This window comes from Microtus oregoni, unplaced genomic scaffold, assembly GCF_018167655.1.
Source record: "Microtus oregoni isolate MIOR12 unplaced genomic scaffold, Mior012 000060F_ref0000265, whole genome shotgun sequence".
Taxonomy (NCBI): domain Eukaryota; kingdom Metazoa; phylum Chordata; class Mammalia; order Rodentia; family Cricetidae; genus Microtus; species Microtus oregoni.
In genome coordinates this window covers 1,399,733-1,425,543 of record NW_024543870.1, presented here as the reverse complement: position 1 = coordinate 1,425,543, position 25,811 = coordinate 1,399,733, and the positions used below count along the sequence as shown (strand labels likewise).

General features: G+C 40.2%; 1 protein-coding gene across 1 annotated transcript in view; it reads left to right on the top strand.

The window, feature by feature from the left end:
- The window catches only part of LOC121439283 (obg-like ATPase 1), a 123,905-nt gene extending 98,356 nt beyond the window's left edge, over nt 1-25,549 (top strand). The window contains exons 8-11 of the mRNA XM_041639757.1: nt 19,021-19,161; nt 19,848-19,944; nt 21,884-22,006; nt 25,025-25,549. Of these exons, the coding sequence (XP_041495691.1) occupies nt 19,021-19,161; nt 19,848-19,944; nt 21,884-22,006; nt 25,025-25,126 (463 nt within the window). The 3' untranslated portion in view covers nt 25,127-25,549. The remainder of the gene's footprint in view (nt 1-19,020; nt 19,162-19,847; nt 19,945-21,883; nt 22,007-25,024) is intronic.
- Nucleotides 25,550-25,811: the final 262 nt, after the last annotated feature.

The following is a 25,811-nucleotide window of genomic DNA, read 5'->3' as shown; positions in this document are numbered from 1 at the left end:
TCCCCCTTTTTAAATATCCTCCTCCCCTCTTATAGTACTTTACCTTTCTCTCTCTCTCTTTCTCTCTCTCTCTCTTTCTCAGGCACACACACATACACATTTAAATTTAGATCCCACATAATTCAAGGAAACATGATATTTGTCTTTCTAAATCTTGCTTATTTTATGTAATCTCACTTCATTTGTTTTCCTGCAAATGTCATAATTTCATTTTTCTTTAATAATGGAAAAAACAGCATTGCATATATGTATCACATTTTCTTAGCTCTCCATCTGGTAATGGACACCGAAACTTGCTCCATTTCTTAGCTGTTGTGAATATTGCTGCAGTGAATGTGGGTACATAGTATCCTCAAAGTGTGCTGCTTTAGAGTCCTTCAGATTTGCACCTGGCATAGCTGGGTTATGAGGCCATTTTTAGTTGTTTTCCGTGGTGACTGGTGGTGGCAGCAAGGGTTTGTGTTGGTATCAGCAGTGAATAAAGGTTCTCCTTCCCACATCAGCAGCAGCATCCGTTGTTTCCCTGATGTTCTGGCTGGGCCGAGATGGAGTCCTAGTGCTGAGGATGCTGAGCACTTTCGCAGTATTAATTGGCCGTTTGTATTTCTTCTTTTGGGAATTCTGTTAGACTCATTCACCATTTATAGTTGAATTTTGCTTGTTATTGGTTGCTTTACTCTCAGCTCTTTTGCTTTTTGCTCTTTTGGGGGGCCTGCCACCCATCTCCCAAATAAATCACACATGGAGGCTCTATTCTTACTTATAAAAGCCCAGTCTTAGCTTGGCTTCTTCCTTTCCAGCTTTTCTTAAATTATCCCGACTACCTTTTGCCTCTGGACTTTTTTCCTTTTCTTTCTTCTTACTTTCACTCTTAGTCCATGGCTGCTGTATGATGGCTGCCCCTGATGTCCTCCTCATCCCTGTTGCCCCTTCTGTCTATCCTCTCTGCCTTCGGCTCTTTATTAGGACCATCAGGTGTTTTAGACAGGCAACAAAATCACAGCTTCACAGAGTTAAACAAATGCAGCATAAACAAAAGTCACACACCTTAAAATAACATTCCCCAACACTTACTATTCAGTATTTTTAGTTTTTGTCTGGGGGTAGGGTGGGGAGAGAGACAGAGGTAGGTTCTCACTGTAAAGCCTAGAACGCACTGTCTAGATCAGGCTGTGCTCAAACTTACCAGAGATGTGCCTGCTTCTGCCTCCCAAATTCTGGGATTCAAAATGTGTACCATCACTCTTGGCCTAGTTTGAGTTCTTTATAGATTCTAGGTATCAATTCCCTATCAGATGTATCGTTGGCAAAGACAGGTTGTTTTATTTTGTTTTTGCCTATTTTGGCTGGCTATTCACTCTTCTTTGCTACACATAAGCCTTTTCATTTTTTGCAATCCCGTTTGCTTGTTGGGATTGAGTCCTGTACTATTGGAGGTCTTTTTAGAGAGACCTTGCCTAGATCAGGACGTGTTTACATTGTTTTCTAGCAGCATCAAAGTTTCAAGTTTTACATTGAGGTCCTTCATTCAGTTTTTTAAATGATTTATTTACTTTCTGTGTCTGAGTGTTTTGCCTGCATGTATGTGCACCATGTGCATGCCTGGTGCCCACAGAGGTCTAGAGGGCACTGAATACCTTGGAACCTGAGTAACGAACAGTCATTGAGCTGCCATGTGAGTTCTGGGAACCAAGCCTGAGCCCTCTACTAGAAAAACAAATACTCTTAGTTTCTGAGTCATCTCTCTGGCTAGGGTTCTTGTGGGGAGGGGTGCAGGCCAGAAGTCAGCCTCAGGTAGCATTTCTCAGGAGCGGGCCACTGTGACCAGGGCTTGCGACTGACTGGGGTCCATCAGTCAGATTCTCAGCACTGGGGTATGGGAGTCGTCACCTGGCCTTGTACATGGGAGGTCAAACTCCGGACCCTGAGTTTGTGCAGCAAGCACTTTACCAACTGAGCCTTCTCCCCATACTCCTTTGATCCATTTTGAATTATTTTTTTGTACAGAGTGAGATAAAGATCTATTTTCATTTCTCTACATGCAGAGATCAGTTTTCTTGGCACCATTTTGTTGGTGAGACTGTCTTTTCCAATGTATGTTTCTGACACATTTGTTCAAAATGAGGTGGCTGTATCTGTTGACTTATTTCTGGGTACTCTATCCCGTTGGTCTTCATCCCTTTTCGGCAGTTTTTGTTACTGTGTTTGTGTATTATATAATTTGAAAGCAGCTACACCTACAGCATTGTTCCTTCTTCTTGGGATTGCTTTGGATGTTTGGAGTCCTTTGTGCTTGCATTTTTTTTCTAGTAATTAGAATTTTGATGAGAATTGTGTTTAATCTGCTTTTATTAATAAATAATAAAGCCTTTTAATTTTATTTTTACAGTATTCTGACAACTCATGAGCACTGGAGGTCTTTGTACATTCTAGTACCTTCTTCAGTGCCTTAAAGTGTTCATCATAGAGTCCTTCTGGCTAGGTTATTCCTAGGTGCTTTGGTTTGTTTGTTTGGTTTTGAAACTATGGTGAGTGGATTTTTTTCCTAATTTCTATTTTTAGAAAATTCGTTATTGGTATATTTAAAGGCTGCTGAAGATGAACTTAAACTTATAATCCACTTCCCAAGTGTTGTAGCATCACACCTGACATTTTAAAGGAAAGGCTAAATTCTCCATTTGTCTATGCAGCAGAAAAAACAAAGGGATAAGACTCTGCCTTTGAAGTCGATAGTGCTGTGACTTACTTTCTTGAATAAATTTGATTGTCACAGGTCACAAATAGATGTGAGATAGTTGTACAAGAAATTGTAGTCTGAGCATTGAGTTCAGAAGAACCAAAGCCATCCTTTCTTTATAGGAAGCAATGCTTACCATGTGTTAAGGATTTCCACTGTGTTCAATACTATGCTAAGCATTTTATATATACACATTTAATCTACACAACTACCTTGTGAAGTGCATGTTGTCTCTGTATTGCCTAAGGCTTAGAAGACTCCCTGCTAGAGTGAGGATGCCTTCTCTGTCTGGCCTCAGTGTTCTGCAGCCATGTATTGTATACGTCCTCCTTTGCAAACTTCCTGTCTTAGTCAGCATTCTGTTGTTGTGAAGAGACACAGTGACTACGACCACTTTTATGAAAGAAAGCATTTCATTGGGGCTTATTTACAGTTCCAGAAGTTTAGTTCGTTATTGTCTTGGTGGGGAGCATTGGTGGCAAAAAGGCAGACATGGTGCTGGAGAACAGCTAAGAATTCTGCATTCAGACCCTCACTTAGCAGGCAGAGAGAACCACTGAGCCTGGCTTGAGTTTTGGAAACCTCAAAAGCCCAAACCCAGTAGTTTTTCCTGCAACAAGGCCACACCTACTTCAACAAGGCCACACCTCCTAATAGTGCCACTTCTTGATGACTTAAGCATTCAAATCTAGGAGCCTGTGGGAGTGTTTGTTTGTTTGTTCAAGACAGGGTTTCTCTGTAAGTTTGTAGCCTGTCCTGGAACTAGCTCTCATAGACCAGGCTGGCCTTGAACTTACAGAGATCTGTCTGCCTCTCAAGTGCTGGGATTAAAAGCTCGTGCCACCACCCTTCTGGCCCCCAGAGCCGTTATTATTTAAACCACCACATTGACTATCCTTGAGTCGTTTAGTTGTTGTGTGAGTTCTAATTGGTCCCAATAATACAAACCTGGAGCCAGATATCAGGGTAAATGCTGAATGATTAGAGACAAAGGAGTAAGCCACAGCCAACTCTTTACTTTGCTAACTCCTCAGCCAAAAAAGGACTGAGCTCCGTCTCCTCCTGCCTTATATTCCTCTCTCTGCCCAGCCATATCACTTCCTGTCTTCCTGTACAGCCCTCCAGACCTCTGTGGTTAATTAGTGCCTAGCTCCTCCCTCTGATCTTCAAGCAGGCTTCATTTCTTAGAGCACAAATGAAGTATCACCACATTTAAATATAAAGTTTGTTCACTTAAAACAATTAATGGATTTAGAGAGATGCTCTGCAACTAGCTAAGAACATTGGCTGCTCTTCTAGAGAACCCAGGTTTGATTCCCAGCACCCCAATAGCTCAAGCTTTTTATAATTAACTCCAGTTCCAGGGAACCCAGCCCCTCTTTTGACCTCCATAGCACCAGGCATGCGCGTGGTGCACAGACATGCAGGCACAACACCCATACATATAAAACAAAGTTGTAGAAAAAAATTAGCAGCTTATTTTATTTACAGATTCTTTTTTAAAATAATCTTCAGTAAAACCAGACTGGCTCCTTGTTGGTTGCTAGGTCCAGCTATAAGCAGTAAACTAAAAGCTGGTAGCTAGGATTCTTCTGTGTATTCCCAGTGTTTTTTCTCACGCCACAGTTTTCACTCCATGCCAGCTGGTGCTCTACATAAGACTAAATGGAGGGGCACACATTCCTGTTAAAGACTGAATCATCGCAGGAGCAGTTGAATGTTGTGTGGCAGGTTGCATGCCATTGATGGGGAGAAGGCTAGAGAGTGGCTTGGTTGTCGGTTTGTTTTAGGATGCCTCGTTCCCCATCGAACATGGCTTCAGTTAACTTCTCTAAAGCTAATTATGCTTGAACAAGAGGAATTTCGTCCCCTTCAGAGTACAGAAGTCTGAGTGAGAGCCACCACTCATTTTTTAGAATTGATACAGACCGATGACCATCAGCCTTGCTTTTTCTTTGTGTGCACTGCTCTGTGAAATGCTCTGGTAATGGCCGTGGGTAGACGACACGGATAAGTGGAATCATAAGGTGAACTCTGTTAGACTAGGAACATCCCCAAGCAGCTGACTTACGAATGACTTCAGAAGGACACTCATTTGTCTTTCCCTTGGACATTCCTTACTTCATTCCTGGCCCTATAAAACTTTATTTTATTATTTTTATTTACTTTATTGTTACTGCTGCTTTCTTATTCTAACCTCAGTGTTGTAACTATGTATTTGAAAAGATCACCGAGTGTGTTTGTCCTTTTATCTCCCTCTTTTCTGTGTCTCAAGTGCCTCATTTCCACCTGTGCTAAACTTATCATGCTCTTTCGCAGTTTCTCTTTCTCTCTCTCTCTCCCTCCCGCCCTCCCTCCTTCCCTCCCACCCTCTTCCTTTCTCTCTTTCTTTTTTAGCTACTCCCTACATTTCTTTCCCAAAGTTGTATTCCCCAAGATCTGGCATAATTTCATTTACTATAAATAATTTTTCACTGTGTATTTCTGCAGTTAGTGTACCTGACGTTGACGTTCTCTCCCATTCAACTAGCCACCTTCCTTTTCTACAGATTCATTAGGCAAGATCTCTTAGAAATTTAGACCTGGTTTTAAAACAATTCTTACACTGTTTTTATTTGTTTGTTTGTTTTTGGTTTTGGTTTTTTTTTTTTTTTTTTTTGAGTCAGGGTTTCTCTGTATATCCTTGGCTGTCCTGAAACTCCCTCTGTAGACCAGGCTGGCCTATGTATGGAATATTTGTTTACACTGTGGAGATGTGTCTCTGCCTAAGGTACCTTGTGATTGATTTAATAAAGAGCTGAATGGCCAATAGCTCGACAGGAGAGAATAGGTGAGACTTCCAGGGAGAGAGAGGAAGAGGAGGAGGAATCAAGGTGCTCGGATTCACCAGTAAACTTGGCGCCTTACTGACGTGCCTTACTGAGGAGAGGTGACTGAGCCAGGTGGCAGAATGTAGATTTTAAAATGCATGTTAATTAAGTTATAAGAGCTCATTGGAAGCAAGCATAACCTAAGGCCAGATTTGGTAATTAACAATAAGTCTCCATGTTGTTATTTGCTGGCTGCAGTTCAAGAAAGTCTGACGAGAAAGCTTGCTATAAACCTCGAACTCAGAGACCTGCCTGCCTCTGCCTCCCGAGTGCTGGAATTTAGGTGTGCGCCAGCAGTATCTGGCTTCAGTTCCCATTCTTTTATTTGTGGACAATCTAACAGTATTTTGGCCCTCACTGAAACAGGGATTTGAAAGACTCTTCTGTTTAGAGCCCTTTATCGCAGATGTCGCCTGCAGAAGCAGGTGATTTTTGTTAGAGGGGATTAAGGTGATGCTCGGAAAGCTCATGGTGTCCCAGGATAGTGGCTGTGCTTTCAGTTGGCGTTTGCACACTGCAGATCTGTGGGCTTCTTACTGGAGTGGACAGTTGTCATGGAAAGCTCAACAGAATCAGAATGGAGCGGGTTTAACTTGTTTGTTTTCTGTCTTTTTTTAATCCTTAGATTAGTTTTAGCTTTCTTTCAGAGTTTTAAGTAAGGGTTTTTAATCTTCCTATTTGTAGATATGTTTACGTGTGTATGTATAAGTATTTTATACGTGCATATATAAAATATACATATATAATGAATATACACAAAATTGTCCTTTTTTTCTATTTTTGGTTTTTCAATACAGGGTTTTTCTGTGTACCTTTGGAGCCTGTTCTGGACCCTCCCTTTAAGGTGTTTTTTGTTTTGTTTTTTGGTGTGTGTTTTTGTTTGTTTGTTGTGTGGTGTTTTTGTTTGTTTGTGGTGATCTCAGTGTATCGTCATCAGAGCAGTTTAATCACATTGAAGAGCAGTCCGTGCCTGATGGAGGAAGGTCATTGGTTAAATAAAAAGAAACTGCTTGGCCCTCATTGGTTAGAAGATAGGTGGGAGGAGTAAACAGAACAGAACGCTGGGAGGAAGAGGAAGTGAGCTCAGACTCCACAGCTCTCCTCTTGGGAGCAGACGCCTCAGAGAAACGCCATGCTCCCAGCTCCCAGGCAGACGAACGCGATGAAGCTCCGACCCAGGATGGACATAGGCTAGAATCTTCCTGGTAAGCGCACCTAGGGGCGCTACACAGATGATTAGAAATGGGCTAAATTAATATGTGAGAATTAGCCTAGAAGAGGCTAGATAGAAATGGGCCAAGCAATGATTAAATGAATACAGTTTGTGTGTTGTTATTTCGGGCATAAGCTAGCCAGGCAGCCGGGGTGCTGGGGACGCAGCCCCGCCGCCCTTATTACTACACGTGCCCATTAACAAACAGCCCTCCTTGCCTTTTCCACCAATCCCTGCAGCCCCTAGTCTACTCTCTGCCTATTTGAATTCACCTATTAAGCCTATTTTGTATTGTTTGAATCATGCATTATACAACTTATTTTTTTAGCATAATGTCTCAGTCAGTATTCATCTATCTGTATTGTTGTATGCCTTAAAATAATTTATTTCTCACCTTTTTGACTAAATAATACTGTTTTGCTCTGATATGCCACTTACTGTTTTGTGTGCTTCTATTTGTAACCTTCTAAATGACATAGTATCTCATGACAGTTTGTGTTCTAATAGCCAGCGTTGATCATCTGTTTATATGCTTATTGTTTGTATGTACTCCTTGGAGAACTATCTATTCAGCCTTTTGCTTGTATTTGTTTAGGTTCTCTCCTTCTATTGTTGAATTATAACAATAAAAGTTCTTTGTAAATTCCTAACATTTGAATGAGAAAGTGGGGGTAGTAATCCAGGGCAACAGAGCTGCTAATAGTTTTATTTTGTATATAGTCATACCGTAGTTGGAAGCTCTCTTGTAGCTAACAGAGTCTTTCAGTCTCAGTGTTTAAATATGGCTTCATAACTCAAGACAACTGTCTTTAGGTAATATTTAAAATTAGAGTATAAAATTGCAAACAACATACAGATTCAGTAGTGACTCTCAGCTTACACCCCAGAGGACAAAGTTTTATGAATTCTTACTTCTGTAGATAATTTAAAGCCCTGGATTTCACATGTTGTGCACTAGCTGTTCTGAGCTGTTCTGAGATCTGAGCTGCTAATGACCAACCGTCTTAGTAACCGTGGACATGGAGAAACTCGAGTGAGTGTGTGCTGTAGACATGTGTACAGCCATTTCAAGGACCATAGTCTCAGACCCGTGGAAAATGGCGGAGCATCTGCCCATCTCCCGTGAGGCTTAGCAAAATGGCAAAGCTTTCCTGTGGGGTTTGAGTGTGAGTGTTGATAGTTAGGACAGAAAATGTTCACCATAGTGTTCTCCTTCTGGGTAAGATTAACTAAGCCTAGTTCCCTTTATCCAGCCTTATACCATAAACTTTGCTCTGTATTTATCTGTATGTAATAATCTCATCTCCTTGTTCAGCTGTAGGCAGTATCCCTGCCTACTTACCACATACACCATTGGCAGTATATACTAACGTGCTGAGCCTCTTAGCCACTGCCATTCTCCATCCAAGAGCAGAGTCTTCCTGACCCCAGCTTTCCAGTACATGTGTCTGTCTTTTCTTCATTCTTGCCTTCATTCAGTGCCTCGGCCAACCCCATCACTGGTGGTCATGCAGGGCACTCAGGGAGTAAGCATGAAGAAGGCTAAGCATCCTGGTTGTGAACTGTTCATTCTGATACATGCACAGTAAAACTTGATGATTCAAACCACAGATAAAAACTGGAAACAAATTTGACCCTACCATTCTAGTTTTTTAAAATAAAAGGCAAACATCTTTTGTCAAGTCATAAGGAGGCAAAAATTACAGGGTAGGACTTAAACTACTAAGGAAATTAAAAGACATGTAAGGGAATCGGGTACAGGGCAGTTTGACTCAATGAGCACAAGGCGGAACTTGGAGCAAGGTAAAGAAATAATAGAATTTAGGTTTCTAATTCTTAATCTTGAGAGCCACATCATCATTGCCGCTATCTCTTCCTCGTCCTTGACCAGCTCCAGCTCATTGCTCCTGCCTGTCTCCATTATTACCACTCCTTCCATCTTGTCTCCGCAGAGGCGCTGCTTTGCTCTCTTCTGACCTCTTTATTCTTCACCTCAGTAGAGATGAGGACGGCAGGTCTGCTTGCTGTCTGCGTTCGTGGCCTTGTTACAGTGAGTGTGTTGTTGGAGGAAGTGTGTTACTGCCTTTGAGGTTTCAGATGCTCAAGCCAGTCCCAGTCTGTCTCTTCTGCTGCCTAAAGACCCAGATGTAGAACTCTGAGCTACCTCTCCAGCCCCATGTCTGCCTGTGTGCCACCGTGCTTCCCACCTTGAGGATAATGGACCTCAATGTAAGCCAGTCCCAGTTCATTTTTTTTTCCTTTATAAGAATCGTCAGGGTCATGGTGTCTCTTCACAGCAATAGAAACACTAGCTAAGACAGAAGTTGCTACCAGAGACTGGAGTATTGCAGTGATAGGCTGGGCCATGTTTTCGTTTGGAGGAATGTGTACTTTGGATTAAAAACACAGTTGAATGCTTCAAATGGGGCTTAATGGGCATCCTAGTAGCTACAGAGAAGACAGTGGTGCTGAGTGTGATTTGAGCTGTGAGGGCCTGGCTCAGGAGGTTTCAGAGGAGAAGAATATAAGTCTGAGGCCTGGAGACCATTCTTCTGGTTTTTGATGAATATGGCTACTTTCTACCCCTGTCCTAAAAATCTGCTGAAGGCTGAATGGAAGAGTTTTGGATAAACAGCTTTGGTGGAGGAAATCTCCAGACAGCCTGGTGTTGATGGTGTTGCTTGCTTATTAGTGGCCAGTCTTATGCAGATCTACAATGAATGGTAGCAAGCTGAGCAAAAGAAAGCACAAAATATATACAATTTGAGGAGAAAGGGAGCACCAGGAAGTGAAATAGATCTAAATCCTGTATTTAAGGAGAGAAACACATTAAAGAAAATTCTGATGTTACATGGAATAAAGGGAGTGGTAACCTTAAAAGCTTAGAGCCTGGTATTGTGGTGCATGTCTTCTGTCCCAGCACTGCAGAGGCAGAGGCAAGCGGATCTATGAGTTTGAGTCCTCCCTGTCTACAGATCAAGTTTCAGGACAGCCAAGCTTAGGCAGTGAAGGAAGCCATGGAGAACAGAAAGCTGGTGAAGATGGACTTAACGAGAGGGCCATGTTCCAGCCCCAGTGAGCAGCAAAGCTTGGCAGCTTCAGAGTCTTAAGACTCTGGCTTAAGAGTCCTGGATAGAAGGAAGGGGTTATGGAATCTCCCACCATGACTAGTTAGGAGATTGCCTAACTAGTTTTTCCAGGGCTGAAACCGTTATAGACTATGGGGACTTGTAAGCCAGCCCCAATGAAATGATTTCCTATAAGAGTTGCCATGGTCACAGTGTCCTTCACAGCGATAGAACACTGACTAAGACACACTGTGTACCAGGTACTGGGCTTAGGAATGCTCTCTGGAGATGACAAGAAGCAAAGACACAGTCCTGATCTTAAGTTGTTTCTAACCTGGCCTGATGTTGCAGGTCTGTGATCTCAGCTACCCAGGAGGCTGAGCCAGGAAAATGGTAAGTTCAGGGACTGCCTGGCACAGTAATAAGACCAGGTCTCAGAGAAGAAAAGGACATGAATATAACTGTTGGCAAATTCTGTGTTTATTTAGTGCGAGTGAGACCCTGCTATGGGGGTGGGGACATCTAAAGCCAAGTGTGGGGGCATACACTTGTTATCCCAGCACAGTGGTGGAAAGATTACAAGTGATGCCAGCCTAGGCTGCATAGCAAGACTCTGACTCCCTCCGATAGTTTTTCTATAGTAGGGGGAGAGAGAGACAAGAAAAAGGGCAAAATAAGCTGTTTATAATATAGATAGAATGTTGCTCTGGTTCTTACCCGTGTGGAAGCTCGTTGAAAGGAGGGAATATATTTTAAAGAACACATTGGAGTTACCCTGGTTAAGCGGTCACTTAAAGCGGGGTGATTCCCTAGGAAGCAGCAGTATCAAGATGCTGCCAGGTACTTTAGCAGGGATGGATGGTCCTGACACATAGGAAGACCAAAGGAGTCAGTGTCCTGAGGCTTGGGTCAACGTCCCCATGCTATCATCTATATCAAGTGTCCATTTCACATGATGGCTGCTTGTGTGCCAGTGCTGAGGTCCAAGCCGTGGCCTCAGAGCCTCACGAACACTTTGAAACCTTGCCCTGAAGCTTCCTGGAAGGCTATTCCAGGCCATTCTCTGTGTGTCTGCTAGGAAATCAGCTCTGACTGACTCGAGCTGATATGAATTTACCCTGATATTTTATTTCTGTTATTATGTGTAGGTGTCTAAGTCTACATACGGGTATGTGTAGGTACATGCAGGTGTTCCTGGAAGCCAGGGCTTTAGATCCCCTGGGGCTGGTGTGGTGGTTGAGAGATGCTAAGAACCAGACTCCAGTCCGGAAAGAGCAGCAAGCCTCTTGCCCACTGAACCATCTCTCCAGTCCAAAGAACTCTCCTTTTTTTTTTTCTTTCTTTCTTTTTTTTTTTTTAGACATAGCCTCTTTGTTAAACAAAGAAGCTATTTTCAGACATTGATTACAAGGCCTTCACAGATTAGTTACATGTGTTCCCACGTGTATTCCAATTTTTCCTGCTTTGTTTTTATGGTTGCCTACTCATCCTAACATCTTTCATTTATTTGGTTTTTGTGATCGCTTTCTAGTTGTTAGTAGAGTCAAAGGGCTTTTTATCCTTCAAAAAGGAATCAAAGTAGATTTTTATTTGCTGCAAAATTAACACTCATTTTTCTTGAGTTTGTTGATTTTCATAAGCACTCACACACCATTGGGTGAGCGCAGTGACCTGGATGTTAAGATGCTGGCTCTTCATAGGGAACAGTTTGTAGCACTGTTCCTTTCATTTCACCAAAGTCCTTTGCTGAAATCGCTCCTAATAGAATATGGACCCAAAAGTTAATGTACTACAGATGCTTCAACAGGTATTGAGGCTCACAGGGGACAAAAGCTATAATTGTGTCTTAACAGAGTACAGACTGCTAACCGTAATTATGTGTCTGAATTAGGTCATCATTTTACTATGAATCTAAAACTATCTTGACATGGCATGGCATTCAAACAGAACATCTTAGACTTGTTGACATTCTAGTGACCTTCTCTGTTTCTGGTTTTGAGCCCAAGTGACATATTGGCAGGAATTCTCCTGTCACTCTTGTGCTGTAGGGTGGACTGGGTTGCATGTTGGTGCTGCCTTGCTTGTTGTTCTACAGAATCGTTGCATACATTACAGCAAATGCTCTTATTTTCACAGCCCTCAGGGTTAGTGCAGCTAAAATGTAGTATGTGCATGAATGGCCTGGGATCTCATTAAAAACTTAGATTCTGCCTTCGAGCTAGAGCTGACGTCACAACATGGCGCTGCAGTGACGGGCCTGGAGCTGACTTATCACAGCTGCCGTTGTTCTGCTACAGCCCCATGAAGTCAAGCAATAACACCAAAATTTGAGATCTCTTCCTGTGATGACATGAGGCTCTCTTTCAGATTATTTGAGTTTCAGACACTGCGTAGACTTCTACACACTAGTCAAAACTGGGTCTTGGTATATCTTCTTTCTTCCACTCTCTCTTTTTGTTTTGTTTTTTTGAGACAGGATTTCTCTGTGTAGCCCTGGCTGTCCTGGAACTGGCTCTGTAGACCAGGTTGGCCTCAAACTCACAGAACTCTGCCTGCCTCTGCCTCCCCAGTGCTAAGATTAAAGGTGTGTGCCACCTTCAGCCAGACCCTATCTTTTTTAAATTACAAATTTCCTTTTGTTGTTGTTTTTGTTGTTTGATTTTTGTTTTTTCAATACCAAGGATCAAACCCAAGGAGTCATGCATGTTAGGCAAGCATTCTACCGCTAAGCTACATATTTTTATTTTGAGACAGAGATTCACTCTGTTGCCCAGGTTGGCCCTACACTTAATAGCCTTCCTGCCTTAGCCTCCTTAGTAGCTGCTGGGATGACAGACCTATATCTGTCCAGATGCAATTATATAGCTTCTGTGCAGAGACTAATTACCAATAAAGTTGTACTGTAGTAATTTTACTTTAAGGTAGAAAATTGGAAAAGTTGATGTCTACATTTCCAAAGCTCAGTGTTACCAATAATACATGATATAATTCAAGTTCATATGTTGCTATGGTGCAAATCTGATTGTAGGTCCCAGTATTACCTACAATGTTGTCATTTGTTTATAAAATAATCTTTAAGAAAATAACTTTACCTTTTCATTAATTGCTCTTATCTTCTGGTTTAGAGCACTACTAAAGCAGCCTGAGTCTGCAGTGGTCCTGTCAGGGAAATGAGGACTATCTTGTCTGGAAGGCGTTCTGGGGGCCTCTGAAGTGTGTGCTAGAAGAGTAAAGCTGCAGGGAGAGACGGCATGGCCATGGTACCAGTGCCAGATTAGCGGCACTTCCTCACTGTAGACATGCCAGAGCTAGCTCGCCTAAGGCCAGGAGAACTGCCTGATGGCGGCTAAGTCACTGCAATCTCCTTTGGTAAATTGCCAGTTTTTCTGATTATTGGCCTTTGGCTCTTACTACCAGTCTTTTTCAGTCAGAAGCAGGCTGTCACTGTGCAAACACATACAGAAAACCATAGAAGGCATGAGTGAGAGTCTAATAGTACCATATGTCACCTTTTTTTTTAAAAGTAAATAAACATTAATATTGTAAAGGATAGTAAGCAAATCTGAAAAAGTTCTGTTGTTGAGCAAAGATGTCATGATTATCAGTGTAATTTGGCCCTAGTGCTGGACTGGTCTCTTAAGTAGTTTCAGAACATACAATCTGAATTTGAATGGGCTAGAGGAGTTGAAAAATTACAGGGACATGAGGTCTAGAAAATAAGACAAAATCCTTATTAAAATATGCTAGAGAAGACTGGCTCAGGCATTTTTTAAGTTGCAAGAATTTGGCTTTTATGGAAAATATCAAATAGCATTATTGAGATTATCCTGTTCCTTTTGTTAAGGAAAATATTGTTTGTGAATCCTCAGTTTGGATATGTAAAAGATTGTGTGTGTGTGTGTGTGTGTGTGTATACACATACATACATACATACATACACTGCCTGGACAGTAACCCATGGTTCCTCTGCAACATTGGGGCATCCACCTTCAGCCTACAGGTCTAGCATATCTGACAGACTTTACTGTGAAGCAGGATATTCTGAATGGCTGTCCCTCCATGTCTTGACAATGTTTGGCAGTCACTTTCTTTTGTGTCCTGCTTGTCCAGTTAGTACAGCATATTGTTAGCAGTTGAGGGAAGGGCATTTTCTTGCCCAGTGACTTATTTTTGCCACAAAGAAAGTAAACTCCAGGGCTGGAGAGATGGCTCAGCGTTTAAGAGCATTGCCTGCTTGTCCAAAGGTCCTGTGTTCAATTCCCAGAAACCACATGGTGGCTCACAAACATCTGTAATGAGGTCTGGTGCCCTCTTCTGGCCTGCAGGCATACACGCAGACAGAATATTATATACATGATAAATAAATAAATAAATAAATAAATAAATAAATAAATGTTTAAAAATGTTCACAGTTAGTGTTAAAAAAAGAAAGAAAGAAAGTAAACTCTATGTGGAGTTTCTTCAATGCTCATTATCTTCTCTGAAGTAGTATGGTGCTGCCAGGAACAGACATGCCTCATTGTCATAAAAAAAAAAGCCTGTGTTATTAAAACATCTTAAATGCCATATTCTGTAGATCTCTAAAGTGTTGGAAGAAGACTTGTCTATCTAAAATATATCTTTTTTTGACCTTGAAAATATATATCATGTGACTCCAAGTTCAATTATAATAGGTGATTAATTTTTAACCTGCATCTCAAGTCCTGGCTAGAATAGTCTGTTAGGCTTGTTCATCTCAGCTAGCCATCTTGAAATTGGTCTGACCAGTTTGTAGTCTTTAAGTGGTGCTATAAGCTGAATGACATCATATGAACCAGATGGAATTGTTGTGGGGCCCCATCTTCTTCCTGGAGACTTCAGAGATTACTATAGGGAAATTTATTGTTCACTGTGGAATACTTAAACATTATTCATATCAAAACAGAAAGTGTGAATTTCGATAAACATATATTCAAAAAAGGTACCATAGTATAGAGTTTTTAATTAAGAAACTGAGCTACCTGAGCAGAGGTGGTGGTGTACATCTTTAGTCCCAGCACTCAGGAGGCAGAGGCACACAGTTCTCTATGAGTTCAAGGACAGCCTGAGCTACAAAGATCTCTATGAGTTCCAGACAGCCAGGACTACACAGCAAGCCCTGTCTTTAAAATAAATAAATAGACAAACAAACAATAAAAAGAAAGAAAAAGAAACTGAGCCAGCACAGATAGTGATGGATGCTCACAATTCCAGTACTCAAAAAGTTGGAACTCTGTGGAAATCAAAGCCAAAAAGGAAACTCAATGACAGTAAAGAGTGAAGCTGACCGTGCCTGCTCCTCATAGACCAGGGTGGAAATGTGCACTAAGCACAACTCACTTACAAAGTCTTGAAGAAGCGACCCTGCCACGATCAGATATTAGGAAGTGTCTTAGGGTTTCTATTGTGAAGAGACACCATGGTCATGACAACTCTTATAAGGAAAACATTTACTTGGGTGGCTTATGGTTCAGAGGTTCAGTCTATTATCATCATGGGGCATGGTGTGCAGGCGAACATGGTGATGGAGAGGCAGTTGAGAGTTCTACATCTTGCACAGGCAACAGGAAGTAGTCTATCTTACTGATCGTGGCTTGACATATGTGAGACCTCAAAGCCTGTCTCCACATTGACACACTTCCTCCAACAAAACCACACCTACTCTATCAAGTGCACACCCCCTAATTGTGCCACTTGCTTTTGGGGGTCATTTTCTTTCAAACCACCACAGACAGGTAACCTCACCTCTTCAAGGCAAGATCTAAGTAGCTTGACACTTGTCCTGCACCCTGACATTGCCCATAACCAAGTACAGAAATACTAAACTTAAAAATGAAAGGAGCTCAAGGCCTCACCTTTCTAGGCTCAAAACTAGCTGCTCCTTCTTTGTCCAGGTAATTGCTGCCTGGGGCACAGTACAGGTGACTGCAGTGCTTCCCATGGTCACTTAGGACTTGGAGGAAATCAAACTGTTGAGGCTCTCTCGGGGAGGCAGGTTCCTTCGCAGCTGAGCCCTGCCAGTCTGCTGGCCCTGCTCCTGCTTGCTTCTCCCCTACCCATCGCGTCATTTGACATTCTGTGATATTCTCATGTCCCTGTTTGGTCACTGGCAATTGATGGCTTTCTTGAGACATTTATTGTGTGGGCACTCTGGCGGTGTGCTTAGAAGTGTATTTGAGTAGTGACAATTGAGCTCAACTTTGAATTTTCTGTGTCCATCAGGTGTCAATAGCACACATTTTCCAGATAACTGGCTATAGTTTGGGGCATGGATTGTATGTAACAAGAGAATAGACATTTCTTTCTGCAGAAGGTCCCTATGGGGATCAAACTCGTGATCTTAGCCTCATTATCACACTTTTAGAACCATCAAACCTAATAAGTGTATCATATGTATTCCCCTCTGTAAGCTTGAATTGAGCTTAATGTTTTAATTACCCAAGGCTTAGTTCAAATACACAATTAAAAATCATGTCGGACTGTTTCACTTTTGTTTGATAGTGAAAGTCACAAAAGTAAAGCAGCCAAAGAGCCTGTCACTTTTCATCTTCTCCGCGCTCTGTGACAGTGAAGTCACACAAGTGGAGCTGCCGGGAAAAGAGCCGAACTCACTTTGCGGAGTGCAACGGTACCTTTCTCCTCGGGAGGCTGTCCAGGTCTGCTGTCAGTCACTTTGGGGACCTTTAGACCTCAGCGCTCATTTACCGCTGAACGCGACCGCTCTGCTTCTGCATTATGAAGATCATCTGTCAACACTTTGAGATCGTCCCCTTTGTTATTAAGCGTCTGATGCTCTACACTGTCAGGTTTTTTGCCAATTATAGTTAAGGTACAATGGTGTATTCACCAGATCAAAGTCTTCCATTGGCGGTAGAGAAATGATTTGTAAGTCTTTATTCATCTGAATTGTACAATAGAACACCTGAGGAATGCAAATAATCCCTCCGAGGGCTCTGCAGGAAAGGCTGCGAAATGACACGGCGGAACTATTGTTATTCCAAAGCGATGTTTTAGCCAAAGTAATTATTTCTCCTCTTGTTTCGTAACAGTTTTACTTTATTGGTTATGTTGACCATACTTAAGAGACAGATATATGACATTTTCCATTTTCCTTGCACGTGGGTTTGTTCTGTTTCCCTTTCAGCGAAGCTGTATTTGGTGTGCTTTATAAATGACATATTTGATTCTCACTTGTATAATAAAGGTCTCTTACTATGCCGTTAATGATAACATTTTAATGTAGAAATTTGAATAGTTTGTCTATAAAGTAATGTCAAACGCTATAATATGCAAAATGCCTATTTAAATCCCCTTTTTGCTTTGTTATGTCCTTCATAATTTTCCATAAGAAAATACCAAGTTTTAATCATAATTTGAGGCCATATACTTTATTCCAAAATAAATCTTAGGGGTTTGTATACTTTTTAGAATGTAAAGAAAAGATTACAAATATTATGAAGATCAAAATTCACTAGTAACATATTAAATATCTAACTACCTGTGTATGATAAACATGCAAGCCCTGTATGAATTTTCATTCCTTTTTCTATCCTGAATCCTGTGCAGCTGGCCATATTCCTTTTCTTCTCTTTTCTTTTCTTTTTTGAAGACAGGGTTTCTCTGTGTAGCCCTGGCTGTCCTGGAACTCACTGTGTAGACCAGTAGAACTCTGAGATCTGCCTGTCTCTACTTCCTGAATGCTGGCATTAAATGTGTGTACCTCCATCGCTCGGCTATAGTCTTAACTTTCTAATAGCTATTTGAATTCTGATGAATTTGGTCTTTGGTTCTTCCTTTCCTTCACCTTTAAAAGCGCCTTGTATGTTGATTATTTAACATATTTTTCCCATAGTCTTTTGCCATGATGCCTATTAAACTTTAGTCAAAATGCAGGAGGCTGGGCCCAGTGGGGCAGCTCAGTGGTAAAAGCGTTATCGCCAACCCTGAAGACCTGTGTGCGATCCCTGAGCTGTGTGGTGGAGGAGCGAGCTGACTCCTACAAGTTGTACTTTGACTTCCATGGCATGCGGGTCAAGTCTGTGTTCACAAATAAAAAATAAATGCTGATAGAAGAACCCCAGTTAGTTAGGTTACTTTCCCAAATCTGTACGCAGACTGGGTAAAACCCCCTAGACTCATAGGAGAATATGCTGTGATTATCTAAAAATGATGAAGATACTACCTGTTTATGTGTGTTATTTTCCTGGGTTTTTACAATATCATGCATACTATTATTATTTCCATTTCCACAGATGAGGAAACAGGCACCTACCCAAGAATAAGAAACTATGAGAACCTTTAAATTATATTTGTTAAATTTGTTTCACTTAAGTTCTAATTACTGCTTTTCAAAGTTGCTCACTTTAGATGAGGGAGAAAGACTCAATAGTGCTTCTCCAGGCAACCACTACCATGTGTCCTCCTGGACTTGACTTTCTGTAATGTTTTGCGATTAAAGGAGTTTATTTCCTCTACGTTTCTATTTATGATCCTGCCAGAGTTTGGATTTATAAGAGTAGCATGTGGGGATACATTTGTATATTGGCTACTTGTATATCTGTATTTTGTGTTTTTGTTATTGTTGTTACTAATGTTAGCAGAAACCTCCCTGGAAACCAATGGCAATTGTTGGTTCTGTCCGTTCAAGAAGGAACTAACCCAGTCAATAGATGTTTGGATGGGACAAACAAGTTTTCAGAGATGCTTCAAAATCAGTTGGCATTTTCTGGTGTGATTCGTGTATAAGCAACTTTGAGTTCTCTTTCCTAAAATTTACTTTCTGAAGGACATTAAACATTATAAAATAGTCTTATTCAGAAGTACAGCTGTTAATGCTGAACAAATTCAGTTTAACTTTAAAAAGTTGGTAATATTTGTGATAGAGTTTCTATAGATAATGTACTAAAGTAAAACTAATTTACAATAGAAAATTCCCGCATTTACCTGAAGAAATTGCTGCCTGCTAATGCCTTGACCTTGGAAAGCTATACACAAAAAGATGGCATCATAAAACCGTGCAGTTCTTATGAATATGTATGTGCTACTTGATAATAATGAATGAGGTACAGTCATGCATGCACTACAAGATAATGTTGTGCCCTCTTTTGTCTACAGGTTGATAAAAATTAAAGACTGGGTGGACAAATCTGACCCAGGTGCCTTGGTCATTCCTTTCAGTGGGGCCTTGGAACTCAAGTTGCAAGAATTGAGTGCCGAGGAGAGACAGAAGTATCTGGAAGCGAACATGACACAAAGGTTAATTAGCATTCATTTTCCCTACACTTTATTATCAACTATTTCCTTGCAGTAATTTAATTGCTTGCGCTGATAGAATAATAAATGACAGAGTAATTACCATTATAAAGAGGGAATCTTCTCCTTTCTTTACCATGAGACAGAGTGAAAAGATTTATTTTAAATTAAGTTTTTAACTGTCATCTGTCATCTCCGTACAGTGTTTTAATTATAACATAGGTATTAGTTCTGTATATTTTTGAGGAGGGATGATCGCCAAAACTCTTTCGTCATGTTCATTGGGGGGAGGGGAAAGGGTGAATCACTTGCCATAATTTTTTTTCTGAGTAACAATAATATATTGTTAGGAGATTGGGTTTCAATCAAATAATTTTGCTTTCATGGCTCAAGTTCTGGAAATAATTAATATTGGATGAAAATAGTTATAGGCTGGGAAGATATAATTTTTCGTTTTTTAATAGTAAATAGTTAAAATGCTTCCGGCTTATGCAATTAAAACCAATTTTAGAAGGGGTGCTTTAAGAAATAGCCCAGCTATCTGACCTCTGTAAGTGTGTTATGAAAGATGAATGGTCATTTACTAATATCTTTACCATTTGCAGCTTGAGATGAATGGTTTTAATCCTAGACAGGTCCCTGGCAGAGTCAACTTAAATGTTGAGTGAATTTGTTTCATTTTATTTCAGCGCTCTGCCAAAGATCATTAAGGCTGGGTTTGCAGCACTCCAGCTAGAATACTTTTTCACTGCAGGCCCAGACGAAGTGCGTGCGTGGACCATCAGGGTAAGATTCATACTTATTCATCAGCTATATCCAGTTCCACACTATTGAATTCAGATTAATATCACTGACTTTGAAGTTTGTCATGGTGGCGGTTAGCTAGTCATTACAGATGAGGTTTTTGTCCGGGATAACTTTAATTATTTGTGAGCTGCTGAACGGTGAAAGTGGAGCGGCATTGATTGAGGCAGGTAACAATTGATTCTGCCTGTTACATAGTCTGAATTTCTTCATCCTGGAGAATCTGTCTACCCTCCTCCTGTGGTCAGAGATAAGACGCACCCGCATTGTGCTTGCTTAATCTGTGTGACTGGGTTTGTCTGCGGTGAAATTGATGTTGCTTTTCATTTTGTATTCGCCAAGTTTGTTTGGGTTGCAGGTGGTTCTTTCCTCCTTTGCTTTGCTCGGATTACATTCCAGCAATAAAAGCAATGTGACATCATTATGCTCTTCATAGATACACAGTTGGGCTCAAAAAGCTAAACTCAGTGTGTAATAATTAATTCCTTTCTATTGAATTAATAAAAAGTGATGTTTATTTTCACTGTTACATGTTCCACTTCTTCAAGAATGTGATACATATTTTAAATATTAGTATATACTGAAAATGACTAAAGAGAATGACTAATTTTTTCCCAGAGGACAATAGACTGAAATATAATGATTTGCTTCTGAGTGTAAATATATTGTAATATAGTAGTTCTTATTGAAAAAATCTTTTGAAATATATGTAGTCATAAATTGCGTGTTACAGAATATAAAAAGGTTGGAACGTTTAGATTCAATGTTTAGCCTGCTGTTCAAATACATGCTTTGTGGTTCTCGATGCTGTCCTGACTTCTGTTACATTTTAATTTAGTATAGATAAAAATATGGATTTTGTCAAGCACAGTGGTAGACAAGACTCTGAATCTGAGATACTCTCCTTTATGTCTCCTTTTAAAGAAGAAAAATGTCTGATTGGCTTCTAACCAAGGTCCTTATATATAAACTTTAAAAATAATGTCAAAGCAAATCCAAGTTTGTAAACAAATTGCCAGTGTTTTTTGTTACTGTATATTTAAAAGAGGTATTTTAAAGCCTTATAACTTCAAGCTGAAGTATGTGAAGCAGGAGAGAGTATCCCGTGGGTTTGAAATGTGGCAGCTAGCTGGCTTGTCTTAAGACTGATTGTTAGTGCCGTGATTTACTGTGCTAAGACGCTCGGTCAGGTAAGCATCAGTGAGTAGCCACATTAACCCAATACATCTTTTATTATAAAAACTGTGCTGTCTGGTGTCAGGATCCTTAGCACTTTAACATGCTTTATTAAGCAGCTGTAGGTCACCATTATTCCTCAGATTTCTTTCTGTGGTTGTGTGTGTCTGGAATGTGTGTTCTTGTAATTTAACATATGGGGTAATTACAAACATTCCTCTTCCCATCTCGGCTTGAATTTCCTTCATGATGGTCAGAGGCACGCTGCGTTATGCAAAATGTTCAAAAATATTACTGTTGACATTACTTGATTATGTCAAAATTATTTGCTGACTATCGCTTATCTGATTCACTAGAAATGCCTTTGAATGTCCCTTTATATATTGACTTTTATATGTTCCTTAGATGAGCTGAAATTTTGAAGGCTTTTTATCTTTTTTAAGCCTTTTATAATTCAACTTGAAAGTTACTTAAAAATCTTTATTTTTTTTCCACTGTGAGGAATAGAAAATCGAAATGAAACCCACACCAGTGAATCTAAATCAATAGAAGCGTAGATGACTGTTAGGAAAACAAAGCTGTGGGCTGTGTCTCTGACACCTGCTGCTGTGCCCACTGAGGAGCTGACACTCTCTCTGGCATCACACTGAAGGTTGAGTTGAGCTACTGCAGATCAGAGAAAAGAAGCTTGGTGCTTGTAACCAGTCATCTTAATGCAATTCTTTTTCTCTGGTCTTTCCCAAAGAAAGGAACGAAGGCTCCTCAGGCTGCAGGAAAGATTCACACAGATTTTGAAAAGGGCTTCATTATGGCTGAAGTAATGAAGTACGAGGACTTTAAGGAGGAGGGGTCTGAGAACGCAGTCAAGGTAAGGAGTGACTTCTTCCTTGCAGATGTCGTAATTGTAGCTCTCCTGTGACTATCCCATGAGAAATGTGAACTGTCTGCTGTAACCTGCTTAGCATCACGTGTCCACTCACGAGGAGCTGGCCGTGTCCACGTGCTCTCGGGTTAGTTGTAGATGGCTGTAGGGAGGAGTTTGGGGGGGTTCTTTTTGTTTTTTTTTTTTTTTTTATTTGCTTTTCTCTAACTGAAAGTAAAAATAAACATTTAAGTCATATTAATAAAAAAATTGTTCATTGGTAGCTAATGAAAAAGTTGTAATAATCCATTTGAGTATATGAACTAGAAATAAACCCCTGTTAAATCAGGGAAACAGACGATGGTGCCTAGTCAGATAAACTCGCTGGTTCAAACTTCATGGGTTTCTTCTTTTTTTTAGATCTTTGGAAATTTGATTTGCTTTTTCAACACTAGAGGGCAGGTCCAAAATTGTGCTTTATTTTACCTAATAATTATAATTTGATTTACAGATAAGCAGTGTTAAATATGAGTACTAAAATAGGTTTTAATATAAGTTCTATTGCAAATTCATTTTTCTAGCTTGTTTGGCTCTACACAGAGAAACATTAATGTCCAATAAGTGCATGGTTCACCTAACTGACGTTGACCTTGCAGGAAGCTACTTTAGTTTAATCTGAAAACTGTCATAGAAAATGTTACACGATTTAAACAGGACTCATGTTGACCGTTTCATAACTGAAAGGAATGTCTATTTCAAGTTCGGCTTATTCTTAGCAGTATTACTGCAGGGCTTTCATGGGACTGTTGGGACCTTAGAAGCAAGAAAGGAAAAATCTCCATATAATTGGCTCAGTATTGAGAGCCATTTTGATTTACCAAAAAAGAGTAAGTTACAATTTATAACTAAACAAAGCCATTAATTTCATTAGATATAGAGAAGTATGCAGTTATTGATGGTGAATTTTGTTCAGAATGTTAGTTAAACTTGAAGAATATCTGATTTTTTTTTGTCAACATGTTATATCACATTAGCATATATTTCTTTTCATACAAAAGATTAAAAGGATATTTTCTCTTTCTAGAATTCAAGATGAAAGCTTTATTTTTATATTTACATGTACTAAGTCAATTTTTACCAATTCTTAGTAGTAGATTTTTGTTATAATAAACTTAGATGACGTGAATTGCAACTCCTTTAACAACTCAGAAACTATAATACACAGTACGCAATGATGTTTCCTGCTTACAATAACATGTAAGGCGGAGTGCTTTCTGTTGTAAAGTAGGAAAAGTCGGCTTCCGACGTTTCCACCTAAAATATCACTAACTTCCAAAACTAACACTTAGAATTTTGAGCTCTGACTAATTGAAGGATTATAAGCTGCTTTATATCCTTACAATAGTGTTTACTTGTACATGACAAGAAGTTTGAGTTTGAGAACATGACTGTGTGTGTGTGTGTGTGTGTGTGTGTGTGTGTGTGTGTGTGTCTTCCACCAGCGCAGCATAGCTAATTGAGTGCAGTGCTGTGAACTATATCCTGAATAGCACGGAGGGCTTTGTAGTCTCGGATGTCACACTATTAGCAATCATATCTGCTCAGGCAAAGCTGCCTTCTACAGATGGCTGCTTTCAAGTGCAAATGAACTGCCCCGACGTGTCTTGTTTAATACACACTTAAGATTCACAGATGGGCGTTGATTCTTTCTCAACCAGTGTTTCTGATAGCAGTGGAAATGGATTAAATGGTCTCTAGAGAATTTAAAGAAACACTGTCAGTATTAATAGTAAACTTGAGTATAACAAAGTGTATAAACTTACACTAATATGTCTTGTCAGTGTGTGTTTCATGTAACTTGTCTGGATAGTTTAATAACAGTAGGCCTTAGATTCTAGAAAGAAGTAGCATATGGCTTTCAGTACATCACATCTCTACAAAAATCTTGTGACTATTTAGTTATATCTTTTAGAATAACACATTGTCTTTTTAAAGATAAGCTTCATGTTAGTAGCCTATTTATTACCAGAAGGCAAAATCCTTTACATAGTACACTACCAGAAATATGCTCATGAGGGTATTTCAGTCTGGTTTGTTGATTTTAACCCTCATGTATGATCTTTGCTAGTGTTTTTACTACTGAGTAATATAATTTCATTTGACTTTGAACTTTCAGTATTGTTAGCAGAAGTACATTGGACAAAATTTTCATGTTCTCAAGAAATTCTAACAGAAGGAAAAACACTTTTGAGAGTTTTTTTGAAAAGATCCTCAGGCCCCCAATGAGTAGCTGGTGCCAGGGTCACAGGAGACACTGCTAACTGTGAGGGTCAAGTGTGGATGCCTAAGAGCCCGAAGTGTGTGCTGGGCCACAGGATGAACTGCTCTGTCTGTGCAGTTACCGAGAGCCTGTCTGGATCTGCACACCAGCAGGTGGAATCAGTCGCTTTGTGGACTGATTCACAAGTGGGAAAGATCTGTCTGCAGTTCCAACCTGTTAGAGTCTGCTTGTCACCGAGTGAACGCCTGAGGTAATGTCAGAATGCACAGTGCTTTGTCAAGATTAAAACTGGGCTACCAGAAGTTCAGAATACGTGCCACAACTGTACTCAACTTTTCTTAGAGCAAACTGTCTTTAAGATGTCACCAGGGTCACCAAAGAATTCTTTAAGCAAACAAAGCACTTGTAGCTTTTCCTGATCAGTTTTCTTCAAGTGACTTGCTGAGTGTTTGCAGACACATCAGAAATGCGCCATAAACAGTGTATCAGGAAACGGAGTGCTAGCGGTATAGTTGCGCTCGTGATTAGCAGCTCGTAAGAGTGCATTGTGTACACGCGTGGAGGCGTAGTCCTGCCTCGGTTTTGCTTTTCTTTGCTTTAGAGCTTGTGTTTAGAATTTCCCATCCTTCTCTTTCTCGTCGTGTTTTTTCAACGTGGCGCAGGGATCATTTCTTTGCGTTGGGTTTTTCCTGTGTGTTTGGTTATCAGTGATAAGCCTTTTCCTCGCTTTTTTCTTTTTGCAGGCTGCTGGAAAATACAGGCAACAAGGCAGAAATTATATTGTTGAAGATGGAGATATTATCTTCTTCAAATTTAATACACCTCAGCAACCAAAAAAGAAATAAATTTTAGTTATTGCTCAGATAAACATACAACTTCTAAAATGCACATATTGGGCTTGGGGATTTTGTTTTTTAAATTAAAGTTTCTGAAATCTAAAGAGACAAAGTTAGGAGTGGGAATCTTCTACAAACAAATTATTTTTATTTGTTTTTAAATTATAAAATACCGTGTACCCTCAATGAAATGCGGATTGCTAAGCGTGAACAGCTTTGCTTCTCACGTGATTAAGACCCTACTTCAAACTGTAGAAGCTTTTCAAGAACCATATTACTCTCCTGATACTTCATTAATCTCCATCATGTATGCCAAGCCTGACACATTTGACAGTGAAGACAATGTGGCTTGCTCCTTTTTGAATCTACAGATAATGCATGTTTTACAGTACTCCAGATGTCTACACTCAATAAAACATTTGACAAAACCAGCCTTGGTGTGTTTGGGGATGTCTGTATTGACTGCCTGTGGTGTGCTGAATGCGATATGGCACCTGCTGGCTGCTGATTACAGAATTTTAAGGCGCGTGTGACACAGGAGCTGGCAGTGTGGGGCAGCTGCAATTGTATCTTAAAAGTGAGTCCTTCATGGGAGTTAGAAGAATAATATACAGCGATTGCCCCAGAAAAAAAGTTAATTAATTTGTAGATGGACATTTATTGAAAGATGATAGCAGTGCTGTTTCAAAGTTAT